At 35.6% G+C, this 18339-nt stretch overlaps 3 protein-coding genes across 6 annotated transcripts in view; 1 reads left to right on the forward strand and 2 right to left on the reverse strand.

Annotated features, from left to right (window-relative positions):
• TRAPPC13 (trafficking protein particle complex subunit 13) overlaps positions 1 to 15432 on the reverse strand; it is a 29970-nt gene extending 14538 nt beyond the window's left edge. For 3 of the 4 annotated variants that reach the window (XM_081132818.1, XM_081132816.1, XM_081132815.1), the window contains exons 1-4: positions 15126 to 15261; positions 6960 to 7028; positions 6279 to 6378; positions 5072 to 5156 (exon numbers count right to left, since the gene is read on the reverse strand). In XM_081132818.1, the coding sequence (XP_080988944.1) occupies positions 5072 to 5156; positions 6279 to 6378; positions 6960 to 7028; positions 15126 to 15171 (300 nt within the window). In that variant the 5' untranslated portion in view covers positions 15172 to 15261. Of the gene's footprint in view, positions 1 to 5071; positions 5157 to 6278; positions 6379 to 6959; positions 7029 to 15125 lie in introns of all 4 variants that reach the window. The other variant, XM_081132817.1, reaches the window with a different exon arrangement.
• Positions 11113 to 15190, reverse strand: SHLD3 (shieldin complex subunit 3). The gene is made up of 2 exons (XM_081132820.1): positions 15126 to 15190; positions 11113 to 12748 (listed from the first exon to the last, which is right to left on the reverse strand). The coding sequence occupies exon 2, from the start codon at positions 12726 to 12728 to the stop codon at positions 11973 to 11975; it is 756 nt and encodes a 251-aa protein (XP_080988946.1). The 5' UTR covers positions 12729 to 12748; positions 15126 to 15190; the 3' UTR covers positions 11113 to 11972.
• Positions 15433 to 15823: 391 nt separating the features above from the next.
• TRIM23 (tripartite motif containing 23) overlaps positions 15824 to 18339 on the forward strand; it is a 28641-nt gene continuing 26125 nt past the window's right edge. The window contains exon 1 of the mRNA XM_081131449.1: positions 15824 to 15992. Coding sequence (XP_080987575.1) covers positions 15912 to 15992 — 81 coding nt within the window. The 5' untranslated portion in view covers positions 15824 to 15911. The remainder of the gene's footprint in view (positions 15993 to 18339) is intronic.

Below are 18339 nucleotides of genomic sequence, written 5' to 3' on the forward strand. Positions count from 1 at the left end.
AAATAAATAAAATCAACCAGGTAATGGGAGAATTCAAAATTAAATACAAAAGACTCATATTGCTATAGAGGGTGTTCTTGACCTCGGTATGTAAAAAAAATCTCCAAACTGCACAGAATTCAAAGCCACAAATAGTGTACCTCTATACAAAAATACTTAAAAGAAGAAAACAGATAATGAGAATTTAAACAATTCACTGATAAAAACTGCCACCCCAAACCAAGTATGAAACAGAAAAAAACACACAAGAAAAAAACCCTGTAATTCCTCAAACTAAATAAAATACCCTCAAAACAAAACAAAACAAAACACACACATTTGGACCTATGAAAAAATCTTGAATCAGAAATTTCAAAACTAAAGCAAAAATTTTTAAAAAGTAAACATGCTGACTGAACTAAAAAAGATAAAGACTATGTCAGAAATGAAGACTAAATTACAAGGCATCCACAGAAAGATAGATCTGAGTAAAAATTTACTAAGGGGCACTAAAGAAAAGCAGGCAAAGAAGAACCAATTTACATACAGAGTTTGTAAAATGATAAGGATAACTTTCTGGAAATAAAATTTATTAATCTATAAATTGAAAGGGTCTACTTGGTATCGAGAAATCACATCCAAAACTAACTCTGAATCCTATAGAAAAAAATCCCCAGGGCTTCCAGAAAAAAAATTATCAAGTAACTTACAAGGCAAGAGAATGAGACTGGAATCATTCCTCTCAAAAACAACATATATAGCTAAGTAACAAAGGAGTAGCATTTTCAGAAAACAAAGAAAATGTAAACAAAGAATTTTGGCATTTTCAGGAAACATAAGGGAAGCAAATGTAAAGAAGGGATTTTATATCTAGCCAAACTGTCCTTCATGCATAGAAAAACACTTTGAACATGCAAGGACTCAGAGAATGTTATACCCACAGCACTTCCTTAGTCATCTACTTGAGAAATTTCCATCCAACCAATATGCAAATAAAAAATGGGAAGATATATGACACAGAAAAAGGAAAGTGGTGTAAGCAATAGCTGTAAGTTAAAGAATGCTATTAAAGACTAAGTACTCTACAATGGTGGGGAGAGGGACTGGGAAGGGATGGGACGGGGTGGAACAGGTCATTGGGGAGAAAAAGGGACATCTGTAATATTTTAAATAAAAATAAAATTAAAGAAAAAAAGACTAAGTACTCTATAGTAAGCAGTCAAGTAATAAAATGGAAGGGGTAGCATTATAAAAGGCAGAAATATAAAGGTAAAAACTAGAAAAAAATACAAACTTTCCTAAATACCTGCCCCAATTTTTTTTTTAAATAAATGAACAACAAAAACACATCATGTGGAGATAAAAACATAGCACATGTAGCATAATACACTTAATATTTAAATACTGAATAATGTGACATAATTGAAACCAAGCACATCAAACTTATCAATATATGTGAAGGAATTAAATTCATCTAGTAAAAAAAATTCAATTTGCCTCACAAAGTAAGACCCAATTTATGTCATATAAAAGAGACATAAATAAAAACAAAATTATTCAGAAAGGCTGAAAATAAAGAGATGGGCACAGGCAACCAGGCAAATGGGAACAGTATGAAAGTGAGAGTAGTGGTGAGTAGTGATACAGATATTACAGCTACGATTTAAGCCAAAAATAAAATTAAACAAAAATAAAAGGAGGATACTTTTAGTGCTAAAAAGCCACAATTCTCAATGGAGAATAATTATATAAATACATATATACCAAACAGCACAGTCTTTATAAGGCAAAAAGCGTAAGCGATATAAGGAACTACAAATAGAAACTTACTAATACTATAAGACTGACATGCCACACTTAGTACAAGACAGAGCAAGTGGACACACAAAAAAGTAAAGATATAAAAGACCTAACAAAACAATTGATAGGGTAAATAATAGAAAATACACCTGCTTCTCAAGTGCACATGGAACAGTCATTAAAAATTAATATTAGGCCCTAGCTAGTTTGGCTCAATGTTTAGTGTCGGCCTGAGGACTGAAGGGTCCTGGATTCGATTCCAGCCAAGGGCACGTACCTCGGTTGCTGGTTCAATCCCTGGCCCTGGTCGGGGCTCATGCAGGAGGCAACCAATTGATGTTTCACTCTTACATTGATGTTTCTTTCTCTCTCTTTCCTTCTCTCTCCCTTCTACTCTCTCTGAAAAGCAATGGAAAAAAAAATATCCTCAGGTGAGGATTAAAAAAAAAATTAATATTAGGTCACAAAGAAAACACTGGTTAAGTTCTATAAATAGAAATATTGTAAGAACAATACTGTCTGAATACAACACAATAAAATTACAAATTATTAATTTAAAAAGGCCTTTCTATCAGAAAATCCTATTAAACAACTCTTGGGTAGGCAGGGAAATACAAAAGAAATTACAGATTTCTTTAGAAAGCAATCATAATGAAAATGCTACATATCAGAATCTGGAGATAAAACCTAAAGCAGTAAATCAGAAGAAAATTCACTTTCATCAATGAAAATATAAGAATAAAAATAAATTAAATCCCCAGCTAAAAAGTAGAAAAAGAACAAAGTAAATAATCAGAAGCACAAAGAGATAGTTAAAAGCAAAAATTAGAATAGAAAAGCAATAGACATAAAGCAATGAACCAAGACCTAGCTAAACCAAATCAAGAGAAAAAGAAAGCAAAAATATGCAAAATAAGAAATGACCAGGGAAAAAGAACACTGAAGCAGAAGGAATTTTCAGACTATTATGAAGACCTATATACAAATAAATTTGAAAATCTACATAAAATGGATCATTTCCTAGAATGAAGCAGTTTTACAAAGTTTACACAACTAGAGATAGAAAGCTCACATACACTAATTTCTATAGGGCAAAAGTGAAAATGCTATCAAGGAACTTCCCACACAAAACAGCACCAGCCCACATGATTTCACAGGAGAATTCGACAAGCCCTTTAAGGACCAGATAGTCTAAATGCTCCATGTATTGCGCCAAAGCACTGAAAATGAAGGAAAACTTCCTTAATCTTTTATTAAGAAACCATAACATTGATACCTAAAGCTTGATAAAGAAAACATGAAACCCCTAGCCAGTTTGGCTCAGTGGTTGGCCTAAGGACTGCAGGGTCCTGGGTTTGATTCTAGCTAGGGGCATGTACCTTGGTTGCAGGCTTGATACCCGGCCCAGTTGGGGTGAGTGCAGGAGGTAACCAATCAATCTCTTTCTCACACTGATGTCTCTCTCTCTGTCTCTCCCTCTCTCTCTCTCTCCCTCCCTCCCTCCCTCCCTCCCTCTCTGAAAAGCAATGGAAAAAATATCCTTGGGTGAGGATTAAAAAAAAAAAAAAAGACAACATGAAAAAGAAAAATACAGGCCAATATCATGCTATGCTACCTATGTCATTGTAAGTGATTCTGATGTAAAAAAAAAAAAAAAGGGGCTTATATATACATCATAAATCTAAATGTCTATTTGAGACTAAGAAGATTTTTGGGCACTGCACTGTTCAATAAACATTAGCTACTGCTATTATTTCAAACACCACTCCCTTTACAAAAATTAAAACAAAATAAATATAAATTTAAATTTTATAAGCATGTTATTGTATTATTTACTCTTTTTAATACTGACTGATCTTAAATTATATGCCTTTGTTGATTTATTCATCTTATAAAAATAAATTGAACATTTACTGAATGCCAACTGTATGCCAGGAAAAAGTACATACTCTCAAAGTTCTGAGAGTATATAATTGAATGCAGAGGTTGACAAACGTTAAAAGGCCAGGCAGCAAATAACTTAGACTTTGCAGGTCATACACTCTCTGTTGCCACTATACAACTCAGCCGTTGTAGCTTGAAATCTGCCACAGATAATATAGAAACGAGTGAGTGTGGCTGTGTGTCAATTAAACTTTATTTATGGACACTGAAATATGAATTTCACATCACAAAAAAAGCTGTTTCTTTACAATCATTTGAAAATGTAAAAACCTTTCTTTGCTCAAAAGTCTTATAAAAACAGGCAATGGACCAAATGTGGCCTACAGACTATAGTTTGCCAACCCCTGATCTAATGAAAGGCAGAAACCCCATCAATAGTAAGACAAACTTATGCACATGTATGCAAAAATTTGCATCCAATTTCTAAAAGTTGGGTCATATAGGAAACTTGGAATACTGTATTTGCTCTCTGAGGTCCTTTTTAATTCTAATAATCAATAATTTTCAAACTCATCCTAATTGGAGTTCTTTTGGGTAATGCTCAAGTGACCTAAATGCACCACTTGAAGACAGCTTTACAAAACCTTCTCCCTCAGTACAGTGGGTTTTTACTTTCTTTATGCCCTTTCTCTATGTAAATAAACTTCAGGTTGTTTAATTGAGTTGGCATATTTTCTTAATGATTGCAAAAATCTTCTAACTGATCTATTTCCTACAAATCATCCCATACAATATTTTCATCGGTCTTCCAACATAGCCTGAATACCTCTGCTCAAAAGTCCCCACTGACTTAAAAAAGGAGGGGGGGGGGCTAAAACCTTAGCCTTAGCCTAGCTTCCAAGATGCTCCACTATGTGGCTACTACACATCTCTACAATCTTATCTACTCTTATCAAGTGAATTGTGTTCACTGCTACAAGAACACAGTATGTATTCCTATGTCTCTGCTGCTGATTACCTTGCTCCTCTTGTCTCTTTTTCTAAATCTTACCATTCTTTCAAGATCCTCTTGTGTTCACTTTCTTCCAACAAGCCTTCCTGATTTAGGCAATCCCCACCCCCCCATGATCTTTCCTCCTCTTTCAAATTTTATTATGTTAACCACAAATTACTAACAAAAATACTCTGTTATTTACCTTTGGTACATTTTCTCACCCAACCTATCACACACTTTGAGGATAACAAAAAATGATTCTGTGCTTAGCTTACTATCCCATACCTTTAGGTGTTCAATTATTGCTTGTTGTTAATGACAAAAAGTCTTGCATCAAACATACATTTTAATTGTTTCAAAAACATAATAGAAAAATTGTTTTAAAAAAATGTCCCAAACAAGAACGCCACTTACTTTTACCAATATATCTTTTACAACTTGATTGCTATCATTATGAACGCTGATATAACTGGAAAACGTCTCTCCCAAAAATATGTTCCTGTGAAATAAAATAAATTTTTACACAGAAATCCATTCAAGTTTTATCACGAATATTCTATTTGAGCACCACTGAGAACTTCAAGTGGAGAAAAATTTATTAAAGGATAGAGATCAGGTAAAATACTGCTTCAACATTCCCCGTTTACACTAGGCTGTTCTTTCATCACTTAATGCAATTCAAAGTACTTTTTTAATCTATAAAACATGATATATAGCATGGCCCTTAACTACTCTACCAAATGCCAGTCTCCTTAGAGAGTCTTAAGATTTGTTATTGATGAGGATAGAAAAAGGCAATTTTTGAAATAACTTTATGACCTGAATCTAGAAGAGACCCAAGTAATTGATCTGAGTATTTTTTACCAATTTATTTAATTTTCCTGTTATTCCAATAAAAATAATAGCTAGTGACTTTATATTTTTTATAAAATGTGTTTTACAAAAATATATATTTACAAGCATATATTATGTAAAATATTAAAAAATATATTTTTTATAAAATATTTTTTTACATGAATATATTTCCAAGTTTTTAAGACTCTCACTAGTCAATAACTACAGTCTGTTAACCTTTAAAAAAAAACCTGAATAATTCCTTTTGGTGCCGAATTCTCGGTTGCAAAAAAATGCAATCAGGGGCATCTACCGCATAATAATCTAGAACAACAAAATAGCAAGAGAAGGAATAAAAAAATTTAGAGTTCCTGATTAGTTGACAAGTCTGATAACTTACGTTGAGGGCATGCTGTGAAGTTAAGTGGGTTCACTGTTGTGAGAACATGAAACAATTTATTCTTGTATTATTATTTATTAATTATTGTATTACTTTCCATATGAACAACTGTAAACCTACTTTTGCCTGACCCTGTATAGTAAGATCTAAAGGAGAAAGTTAAAATTCGATCACCTGAGAAACCACTATAAATATTTTGGTATGTATCTTATTTTTCTTAACCATATATATCTCATTGTTTTTTAAAAACCAGAATCACATAGTATAACTTTGATAAAATGTATTTCATCATGAGCATTTTTCCAACCCATAGCTATTTTTTGAAAACTAGCTTTGGAATGGCTTTAAAGTATTGCTGCATTTCTTATGTGACTACATCATTCTTACCCGAAATTCTGTGGTAAAGTCAACATTTCTCCCAACATTAAAATTTCTGCACCATTTACAGTTGAAGGATCATCTCTCATGAGTTGGTTAAAGAGATCTCCTATAGAAAGAGAAAAGCATAAAATTCTAACCTCTACATTGTAAATAAGTTTACTTACATAAAGAAATATCTGGTAGAGATTAAAAGAAATAATCTCTTCGCAAAAGTTGTATTTTAAATACCTAGTATCTAATCTTCAATGCAACTAGTGTAAGCCAAAAAATTCTGGTTTCACAGAGAATACGCTTTAGAAACAAAGGGAAATACAGGTCATGTGATATAAAATATATTATAGAAAGCTACAATAATTTTAAATAAAGAGAATGCTAATACACACATTTATGGAACATGTGAAGATAAATGTAATTTTTACAGTACCATGACTAATAATAATGTATTATTACTAAAACTGAATTAAAAGTCTCCTGTTGCCATAGGATATTAATAGTATCTTGACTTACAGAGTGTGAGTGAGACCTGTACTCAGATGGCCACCACTCGCATGGTACAAAAACAGGGAACAAAGAATGCAGCAAAGAGTTAGCATAAAATTGTCAAGGTGAGGCTTAGCGCAAGGTAATAGAGGCAATCAAGGTGCCAACTTTCCCCTAGGTGCAAGCAGAATAAAACACGTGCCATACCAGGTAAGTCTTTCTCTTCACATGTTACTGGAATATTGGTGAATAAAGTAGGCTTAGTCAACCGCATCACTGTGAATTACAATAGGAAAAAAAGAAAAAAAGAAATTAATATTGCTTTGGGTTAGTACTCCCAAGTGTATGGTATTCATCAATTTCATACTAATATAATATATAACTAAATACTTCCTAAGCTAAATATAATACTAAATACTTCCTAAGATTATTATACAGCAATAATTTAAAATGCTAATATATAAAATAATTTTATACTGAGAGAATAATTTTGCATTTACAACCTAATGAACTATAAAAATTAAATGTAAATATAATACATCTCATTATAGAAAAACTGGGAAATAAAGGAATTTTAAAGCTTAAGGTATATTAGGAGAACAAGGCTTTAAAAAAAAAAATCCTGAGTGACTTTAGTGTAAGCAATATTGACAAAATATTAATTGAAAGTAGTGTCACAGGAAAAGAAGTTTAGATGCACCGTTTTGAATATGAAACCATAATTTTACGCCAAAAGGATCTTTTGTGAGCTTTATTCCTCAGTTATAATTACTGATCACTGAAGTTCAGTACGTGGCCCTTTAAGTAATATTAAATGTGTAGAAATTACAAAAGCATCAGTTAATGCATAGGTTTATATGATTCCAACCAAAACTAAGATTTGTTCTTGGAACATGGCAGAATGTGTCTAAAGTTTATCTAGAAAAACAAATAAATGAGAATAATAAAATAAATGGGAGAAAATGAGGAAGAACTGGACTTACCATATATTAAAACATTTAAGTTCACAATCAACTAATTGGCTTACTAACTGAAGACCATATAGATATATACATATATTAGATAGTTAATAAAGATTATTAAGATATAGCAAAAAAGCCCAAAAACAACATTATGAGATGCTAGGACAACTGGTTAGCTATCTGGGAAAAATAAAATTTAATTTACAGATTCATTTCAAATATCAAATAAATTCCTTATGGATCAAATAGACAAAAAATTAAGACACAGAAAATCGAAAAAGTGAAGTATTTATTAAATAGTCTAGCAAGGATAGAACATTCTAATTTTTAAAAAATCTTTTCAACTATTTCTGAAGATTGACATTTGACATCAAAATAAAAATAAAATTTAAAATCATACAAAAATATTTCAGAAAATGAATCACAGAATTTCTTTATACACTATTAAAAATGTTCATTTAAATCAAAACCAAAAAGATTTGAAGACTATAAACCTACATGGTCAATTCAAAATATAAGTGATGTTCATTCACATATGTAAAAACCTACCACCTAATCACTAATTAACTAGCTATATCATTCATATCAAATTTAATGCCTTTCTTCTCTTCCCGGTCTCAGTTTAAATGTCTCCTTTTTCAGAAAAGCAGTAACAGGTCACCCTATTTCTCTCATAGCACCCTGTATTTATCATGAACCGTATTTATTTACTTATTTGTAGCACTCCTATCCAAACTCCAGGAGGTTTATGCTCCTATATATCATGTTCAGTTTTGTGGCCTCCTCATTTGACATAGGTTCTGACACACAGTATAGTCTACAGATCTTTGCTGAATGAAAGACTTAGCACCTCATCAAAGTCCTCAAGTAACTGGCATTATTTTGAAGATGTAAGTTTGAACTAAGGACCATTAAACAATGTTGTATTAAATAGATGTGTTCTGAAATAGTCAACAAATGTTAACATTATGCAAAATACTTTACAAGTATTAACACATTTAATTCTGACTACAAATTTGGTATTATCATTAACCCCTTTTTACAGATAAGAAGATGCCAATAGAAGTTAATTTGCATATAAAACATTATACAGCAGATAGATGGCAGAACTAGATTTGAACTCAGGTGATTTCACTCAGTTCAAAAAGAATTCTCTATATTATTAATTGTAAATCCGGGTAATGACCTTGGAATATCATGCGAAATTAGAAAACATTTTGGGTATTTTGAACAGATTAAATCAAAGTGCATCATTATACAGGAGCTCATCCTGAAATTTTTCAAGAAGTGGTCTTTAAGTTACTTGATAAGTTGGCAAGTGAAGTTCAATTCATATAATACCCTTTTCACCTTTTTTCTTTGAATTTGACTTAACATTTAAAGGTAGATGGGTCATCAGGGAAAAAATAAAATTATGGTATTGCTGCCACTTCCCTGGAGAGTAAATGCTGATAGTATTTTACCAAATGCCCTCACAAATACACCTTCCTGTACATGCCTTTATTTTCCTAATTTATTTCCATGTCTATGTTAAGAGTGGAACCCAGAAGTACTGCTGAGCCCCACTATTAGCTTGTGATAGGATCATGAGTCCTAAGGTTCTAAATATTCAAAGAAGTAGCCATAGATTCTAAATTCTTAGGCCTTGATTTCTTAAGTACTGTCTAGGACCTAGACTCTAGGTAGAAGAGAAATGAATCTTCCCCTCTTCTTTTAAGATCATGAGAGTATTTGCAATAAAACTTAATCTTCAGTTTCCCACTTCTGAATTACCTTTTCAAAGTTTCTCAAAAGGTTCGAAAGCAATTTATATAAACTAGAAAAATTTAAATCTGCCACATATTGAAGACAAAGCAGATTGTTTTTTTTTAATATGTCTTTATTGATTTCAGAGAGAGGGAGACAGAAACATCAATGATGAGTCATCGATTGGCTGCCTCTTGCACTCCTCTTACTGGGGATGAAGCCCACAACCCGGGCATGTGCCTTGACTGGGAATTGAACTTCGATTTCCTGGATCCTAGGTCGATGCTCAACATGCTCAACCGCTGAGCCACACTGGCTGGGCAAAGCAGCTCTTTTTAATGTGTGATTCTTGGATTAAAAAGCTACTCTTCATAAGAATCCCATGATGCCAGACTGTACCTTGTAGTTTCAGCTCTGTGTACAATCATTTCAAAATAAAACTATCATAGAAAACCAGTGTTATTTTTAAGTGACTTTTATGAGTATATAACTTTTAAATTTTATTTACTTTAGATTTATTTATTTTTAAAAAATGTATCTTTATTGATTTCAGAGACAGGAAAGGAGAGGGAGAGAGAGAGAGAGAAACATCAATGATGAGAGAGTCCTTGATCGACTGCAGCCTGCAACCCAGGCATGTGCCCTGACGCGGAACCGAACCCCAATCTCCTGGATCCTAGGTTGATGCTCAACTACTGAGTCATGCCCGGCTGGGCTACTTTAGATTTAAAAAATTGATTTTGAGAGAGAGAGAGAAACATCAATCATTTAAGATCATGACAATATTTGAGAGAGAGAGAGAAACACTGATGTGAGAGCAAAACATCAATCGGCTGCCTCCTGCACGCCCCTATTGGGGATCAAGCCCCAAACCCTCGCATGTGCTATGATCCAAAATTGAACTGGCAACCTTTCAGTGCACAGGACGAATCAATCCAACCGAGCTACACCAGCCAGGGCATGAGTACCTAACTTTTAACCCTTGATTAGCAACCTTATAGTGAATAAGACCTAAACAATAAAAATCAGATTCATCATTTATTTCTGACAAATCAGATTCATCAACTCTTATCTGCAAGCTCGCTAGCAATACTAAATGACTTCTTGACGTTTCCCCAGCAGTCTTAGATTGAGAAGATTAATGAATGAAAGAGGAAGTCATGACTGAAGAAATTACCTTGGAAACTCCCTCTACACCAGGTGATTTTTTTCATTTAAAAACTTTTGGAAGCATTCATGCACATAATTATTTTCTAGACAGCAGTCTCATTTGAGATAATAAATGGTACTAAAAAGAGTTAAAAACAAAACAATGTTTGAATAGAGTAAAACCTACTTGGAAAAAATTACTTCTTCAGTTAAAAATTAGTAGACTCCTCAGACTTTAAGCAACATCAGCCTGTGAAGAATCTCTCCAAGGGCCCCTACCGTGCCAGGCACTATGCTACAAGGCAGAAGTATCTCCGCCATGCTAATGAGCAGTCTTACTGTTGTTGTTTTTTTTATAAGTTGGTTTTAATACTTAACAGTAATAACTCCATTAAGCTCTGTGAGGGTAGGGTGCTTCTTTGTCTCCTTTCCTACTACATTCTAGTGCCTAGCTCATAGAAGGCATTTAAATTTGTTAAATAAATACAACATGCTTTCATAAAACTTTTATTCTAAAATCACTTTGGTTATTTTTATGAGGTGATATGTAAACCCAATTTGTAGCATTCTGGTTATGGGAAACCAACAATCACTCCTAGAACCAGCCAACTAGTAACCAGTAATGGGGGTCACTAAGATTGAATTACTTTTACAGGAATGAAGAATAACTTGCTTTCTTATTATATTTGATACTACTTTTCAAAGCAGGTTATACAGCCTTAAAGATACATTATGTCTTAGGTAAATTATACATTTTTTTACCTTTGTTTCAAGACAACACATCAACTATTATTTATTACATATACTTGGAAATAGCATAATTTGGCTGGTCTCCCAATGTGAACTACATTCATGCCACTTGAATAGCATTCCCAATAGAAACGGTTTTAGTTTTATGTTTTTAAAAGTTCTTACGCTCTAGATGAGTAAAGAAAAAGTACTGTAAAATTAGATTTTAAGGATTCACCCAAATCCAAAATATTCACTACAATTCACAGGAATATCTAATTCAACCACTGGAAAAGTAACAGAACAAAAGGAATGGAACATTTTACCTCTAAATTCAGTATAATAATTATCACAATTCATTTAAATAATGGCTGTTAAAAGTAGAACCCAGGAAGTGCTTGATCTAAATGACAAACCTACAAATTCATCTGATAGTTATTTATTCTTGGGATACAAACTGAACACATATTACCACACAATGTTAAGAATAAGTCAGCTGTATTAGCAAAGGTTCAAATAAAAAAATTAAGTCATTAAAAATTTAAAAGCCAGTAAAAAAAATTTACTCATCTCACTATTTCAGTATATACTGTTCATTCAGAATAGTCTTCTTTTTGACAATTAGTGGAATTCATTACATACTAAAAATAACACCATGTTTATGCACAAATAAATTGATTTTCCCAGCAAGAGCTAATCTTCCTTTAAGGAGATTTCCTACATATTCACAGTACATAATATCACAGAACACCCATATTTGGCCCAGATGTCTCTGAATTGTAGCATTACAAGATGGAAGTTCATTGTGCCTGATAATTTGATTGAGTTTTGCCCAAATGTCTTCCAGAGTTTGGTTGTTACAAATAGTGTGTTCTACTGTCCATCTTGCTCTATAAAATGAGTGTAAATTTAGTGCCTTTAAACTATCTTGCAATTTTTTAGACAAAGGAAAAATATTTTCAGTACAGTTTCTGCTGGGGAGTGAAACACTCCAAGACCTCTTCTTGTGCCGTTTTCCTTTTTCTAACTGTTTATCCAGATTTCCAGAAGTACTCTGTTCATTCAGTGTGTGAGACCGGATTAAGTGCTTCTTTTCTTTCAAGTTAGGTTGAAACTCTAATAGAGCTACTGTGGAATCGTAACTCTGTAGTTTAACATCATGTTCTGAAATGGTTAAGTCTTGTTTCACATCTTCAGCTGCCTCTTCAGAAATCACAGGTGGTGATCTTTTAGGTTTGAGTGGAAGTTTGGATCCATCATGTGGAAACCAAGGAACAAATCTCGGTAGTGGACGTGTAGGAAAGTCTTGAATTGCTTTCTCTGCAATTTTTAGCAGTTGTGTGGGATCCCTCTGATATGCTCGATAATGTAATATTACTTCTGTAGTCATTCTGCAGTAATCCAGTTACCCTTAATGAAGAGAAAATTTCTTAGCTGAGCTCCTCAGAGCTAGAATGTAATTTATAATTACAGGACTGTCTCTTTCCAAATCAGAGGGAAACAGGACCTAAAGTGGAAGTATTGCAAAGAATAAGATATGGTAGGGATAGCCTACATACAAATAGGCAGGGAGAAAAGGAAAAACAAAAACCAAAGCTAGTACACTATTTTACGAAAGTGCTATTGGTAAATGTGAATGTAATCCACAAAATTGGAAATCCTTTCCCTCATCAAAATAAGGGATATGGATTAGGTGCCTTATAAGATCACTTCTAGCCTAAAAATGCTAGTAGTCAACATGTTTAACTCAATGAATAAAGGATTTGGAAGTAATAATATTAATTTATTAGGTAGTAATAATCTTAAACCTATATAAGAAACAAAGAAAAATAAGTGATTGTTAAAATACTAAATTCATATAAAGGTAACTAACAAAAATGTAATAATAATTAAAATTTTAAGTTTGCATTTTAACCGGGCCAGGAAATGGTTTTGTGACAGTCTCTTCTGTATAATTAGGGCACTTAAACAGTATCAAGACCTGAATTCCTGAATTCTTGACTTCCAATTTGGAGAAAAGCAAAAAGGCTAGACCCTTATTTTTTGTTCTTCTTATAACACAGAAGTCCTCAAGTTGCCCCAAATTAAGCATTGATAATAAGTTTCAGCATATAGTACACACAGGCTCAAGGACGAGGACTTCCAAGATCTGCGAGTTAGGTTTCCTAATCGGATCCAAAGCTGCAAAAGCCATAATTGCAGGTTCTTTCATATCCTGCACGGAAAAAAAAGCCTGAATCCCTTCTCCACAAAATCATTACAGAACTACTTGATGAGGGTTCTCCCATGACAGGATAACAGTGGTGAGGACTACTGGCATGATGTCATACTCACTTGACCCAGTTCTGAAGAGTCAAAAAAGGAATCTCATAATGATTATTTTCACCTACTGTTAATGTCCACTGACCAACAGATCTGACAATTCTTAAATTCATAAGTGACAGTGATCTTTAATGTCCATAATTTTTTTTATATGGACCTAAATACAGATAGCACATTTTTCACGAATGAATGCTTTCACTTCTTCCCTTATACTTTCACATTGTAAGATATGACACAGAGTTCTTTCAGTATTATTTAAACTTACTCAGTCTTGGGAAGATGAAGGAAGGCCTTGTGCTGAAATATTGCCTCAATCACTTACTAGCTTTGTGATCCTGAAAACATTTCTTAACTTTTGGGAGTTAAGGAACCTCTGTTCCACATATTTGATGTGAGACTGAGATAAAGATCACGACAGCTCCTTTTCTTCTTTTTCTTCAGGAATAACCCATTTCAGTCCAGCTCATTTGCTCCAGCTAAGCTCACTGGTCCTTTTGCTGTATTACTTAATATTGCACTTTCTTCATTCTACAGTCAGAGACAGTCCTGCTAACCCCAGCCGTCAGTATCTGATTTTATGTTACAAATGGGACTGGTGAGCTTCTGGAATACTTGTTAACTACATCACCGCTGAAGTGGGGGAAGGGAAAGCACCGCAAAATGTACACCACAAGGAAGTGCAATGTAATTCAATTCAAACGTCTACTGAGCATTTTCTCAGCTCAGTCCAAGGTATCGGTAACCACATAGAGCATCCAAGAAATAAAAAGTGCATTTGTGGTATTAAAAAAACAGATAAAATGAGGCTGAAAGGACTTAAAAGTTTTTCAGAAAACAACAGGAATTCCAGAAAAACTCTACTCTGCTTTTCCCTAAATAATGACGTAATTATCAAACATACTCGAACTGATTGCTGTGTACAGAAAATTAAAGTTGACATGAATTTTCCCATATATACAATATTTTCGAAGTAAACTACAGTTAGATTTTAACAAACCTAAATTATATGTTGTACTACGTATTTCCAAGTTTTTGGCACTGCCATTGTGCAATCCGGGGCTAATTTTACAGATAAAGCTGGAGGCTGTCAGTGCTGCACGAAGACGCCAGAGAACAGCACTTCGGATGTCGGCTGTCACCTTGGTTCACAGGGCTCTCCCTGGGAGGGTGGGGACGTCAGCTTCTGCGGCCAAAACCTGTCTGGTGACTGCAGCAGCACATAACTGAGTGAGCGACTTACCAGGCATCTATCTATTCCATTGAGGGAGGCTCTCAAACCTAAAATATCAGAGTTGAAATTGCTCCGACGCTCGGCGCCAAGGGACTGAGCATCGGGGTGAGTGCCGACCGTGTAAAAAGGACGAGGCCTATGTGCCAGAGGCAGGTCTGTGTGGCGAAGGCTTGGAGAACTAGAGAGGGACGATGACAAACCACACTAAGGGGAGTCAGGGTCGCAAAAGTTTACCTTTCAGGGCCAGCAGGTGCTCCTGTTTGGGAGGATTCACTTCCATCTTGACCCGCACTTTCGACCCAAAGCCTACGGGGGCTGAGGAGGTTCAATCCAACTCGGAAGACAACAAAAAAGCGCGCTTCCGGGAAGACTGGGCGTCACACACACTCCCGACAGTTACTCTCTTCCGGTGGTGTCTTAAATCCTCCTCTTACCACGTCCTTTAAGGACCCAAAGGCTTCCTCTTACCAAGGCCCCTCTGGCCTCTTAGAGACCTACACATAAAAACTCTGCTTTCCAACCGCAATTACACGTCGCGAATACCCTACGACGCTCGTCGGACAATACAAGGCCTCCGGAACTGCGGCCTCGCGGCGTAAAAGGTATTGGTGGGGCATGCTGGGACTTGTAGTTTATACAGAAAATCGCATTGCATGCAGGGAGATGTAGTCCCGCCTCACCCCCGTTAATTTCACAACTGGGGACGATACTCATTATCGGAGCGAGAGTTTCATCCCAAAACTTTACTTCTGTTTTAGCTTTTTTCCCTTTACTTTGTTCCTTCCATCGGTTGGATACTCCTTAATAACATTAAAAAAAACGAAGCGCCCATGCGCAAGGATGTGCAGCCAGCTAGTGACAGGCGGGAGGAGGAACAGGAGGCCGTGGGAACAGCCCCCACCGCATCCTTTTGCGCCTGTGCACCAGTGGCTGGCGCCGAGGCGTCTGGGTAGGTGACTCTCCCCCGCCCCTCAGTCGGAGGGCCCTTTCGGGTGCTTCCGCGGCGCCGCTCCGCCGAGGATGGCTGCCCTGGTTGTAAACAAGCCTGGACCGGGACTGGACAGTGGCCGGCAGGGCAGCCGGGGTCCGGCCATGGTGAAGGTGAGGGACCTGGCGTTCTCTGTTGTTCACCACTGGCCTGCCTTCGGTCCTTCCCGGAGAGGTGGCTGCGGCGCCGCGGCCCTGGCCGCCTCGGGCGCGGCGTGCGGCCTCTGGGCCCCTCTTGGCTTTACGGCCACGCTCTCCCCGCCGCGGCGGGTCCTCTGTTCTCGCCGGCCCTCCGCCCGGCATCACGTGTGGGGACGTTTGTGAGAAGAAGCTTACGGGCCTGCGAGAGCGAGCTGGGCTGCTCTTCCCCCAGGTCGTCTGCTTTTAGTTGAATTCAGCAGGCATTAATTAGCTTGTTTTTATTAAATCAAGCCATTATTATCGCCAGGTATTATGCGAGGTATTTTAACTGGCTAATAATCTACTTATGAGGCAGATGTTAGTTTCCGTTTTACCGGTGAGGAAGCTCAGGTTCAGGTTAACACAGTGTGTGGCAGAGCCAGGGTTGACCGGCGCCGAAGTTTGCTTTTCACTTGCTTTACTTCTCTGATCAGACATCAATTATGGGGTGATCTGCCCCTTCTCTTGCTAGGACAGCCTGTCAGCACTTTTAAGACGTCTCCAACAGCAGCAGAGCTGGACATTATTAACACTAGCGTCTATGGATGGCCCTGTGCTTGAAGCTTGAAATTCTACCCTGTGTAAACGCTCCAAGATGCCTTTGCTAAAAAATCAACGGAAATAACCTGGGATTCATTTTTCCCTTCCACTAGATATAGAAAAATTTGGAAAAGAGAACTGATCATAATGGTTTGTAGAATACCTACAGGATTGTTTGTAATCTGAGATATCGATAATTCTCATTCCTGGTTATATATTAGAATCACCGAGGGCATTAAGAAACAGCAACAAAACAACCAAAAAGTACTGATGCAGCCCTTCCCCCCAGTTCTGGTGAAGTTGACATCAGTATATTTTTTACACCCCAGAAGTGATTTTAGTGTTTGAGAGCCACTGGACCAGATACTATCTGAAGTATTTTTAATCTTTAATAATAGCCACCTATGATTTTTTTCACCTAATGTTGGTTTTATAGGACAACAAAAAATACAACTTCTGGTCACAACTATATTATCAGTCAATATTGGTGGTGGTTGATTCATCTGACCTTTACCTATTAATGAAGTTATTCTAAAAATACACAGCATAAGATGCAGAGGAGCCCTCTTATTAGGCGTGCTGTATGGTTGAGAGTTTATTTATTGAATTTTTTCTAAGTAGGGAATACTTGAAGATTATTTTGTGAATTAACTTGAATTATGAAGCTGTATTTGGAATGAATATTATTGCTGTATATACTTTTGCTATCCTGTTTGCCCTAAAATCTCAAAAATATATCAAAGCCTGATGTAACTCCAGTTTGTTATAACACAGTTTGATATATTGGAGGCTCAATTTATTCATTTTAATCTTTACATGTGAAATGTGGCTGAGCTGGGCAGTAGGACAGTCCTTTTTGTCAAGAGCCTCATGCTGTAATCTGTAGGAAGTATGTTGGCATAAATTAAAAAAAAAAAAGATTGTCATTTTCACAGATGATGACAAGGACTATTAACTGGAAGGGAAGAGTGGAAGTATAATAATGCTAATATTATGTAAACTGGCCTCTTGTTTAATGAACAAGTTGATAATGGCATGGTTTTTATCACTAGAAAAACAAATAGAAAAATTAGGAATTATGAAATTATTTACATTCAGAAAAGAATCAGGAAAGTTTCTTTTGAATAGTGAGCCATCTTAGTCCTTTTAAAATATGGACTGGTTAGCCCAGCCGGAGTGGCTCAGTTGGTTGAGCGTCATCCAGTGCACCGAAAGGCTGCCGGTTGGATTCCCTGTCGGGGCACATACCTGGGTTTGCAGATTCACTCATGGTTGGGGCAGGTATGGGACATTAAAATTTTATTTACATGTAATGAAGTCCTGTTTGGCATATTTGTGCAGTTTATAAAATTAAGAGCTATTCTATCTAGGGCTTAATTTATCTTTTATCTTTAGCCAGAATTCCTATTCATAAGTGCTGAAGGAAGAATTTCTAACTCTTTTATTTACCGAGTTGATGTAAAGTAGTCTAGTAACTTTATTTTTCGACCCGTGTTTGGTTTACTAATCAGTGGAATTTTACTAGTGCTTTTTGAAAAAAGCCTATAGTAGTTACATAAGTTCTTTTAGCTTGTGTAATAATAAGGTCAGAGATGTAAGATATAAATGAACTAAGTGAAATTTTAATTTGGTTCTTTAGAGTTTGTCATAAACAAGTAAAATTTATTGTGTCACATTAGTGAGAACACTTGTAAAAAATACTGCATTTATTTTATAATACCTAATTCTGTGGTGAATATCT

This window comes from Miniopterus schreibersii, assembly GCF_964146895.1.
Source record: "Miniopterus schreibersii genome assembly, chromosome: 3".
Taxonomy (NCBI): Eukaryota; Metazoa; Chordata; class Mammalia; order Chiroptera; family Miniopteridae; genus Miniopterus; species Miniopterus schreibersii.

Coding starts and splice junctions, on each gene's coding strand:
- SHLD3 (XM_081132820.1), bottom strand. CDS start 12,728: ATGACTACAGAAGTAATATTACATTATCGAGCATATCAGAGGGATCCC.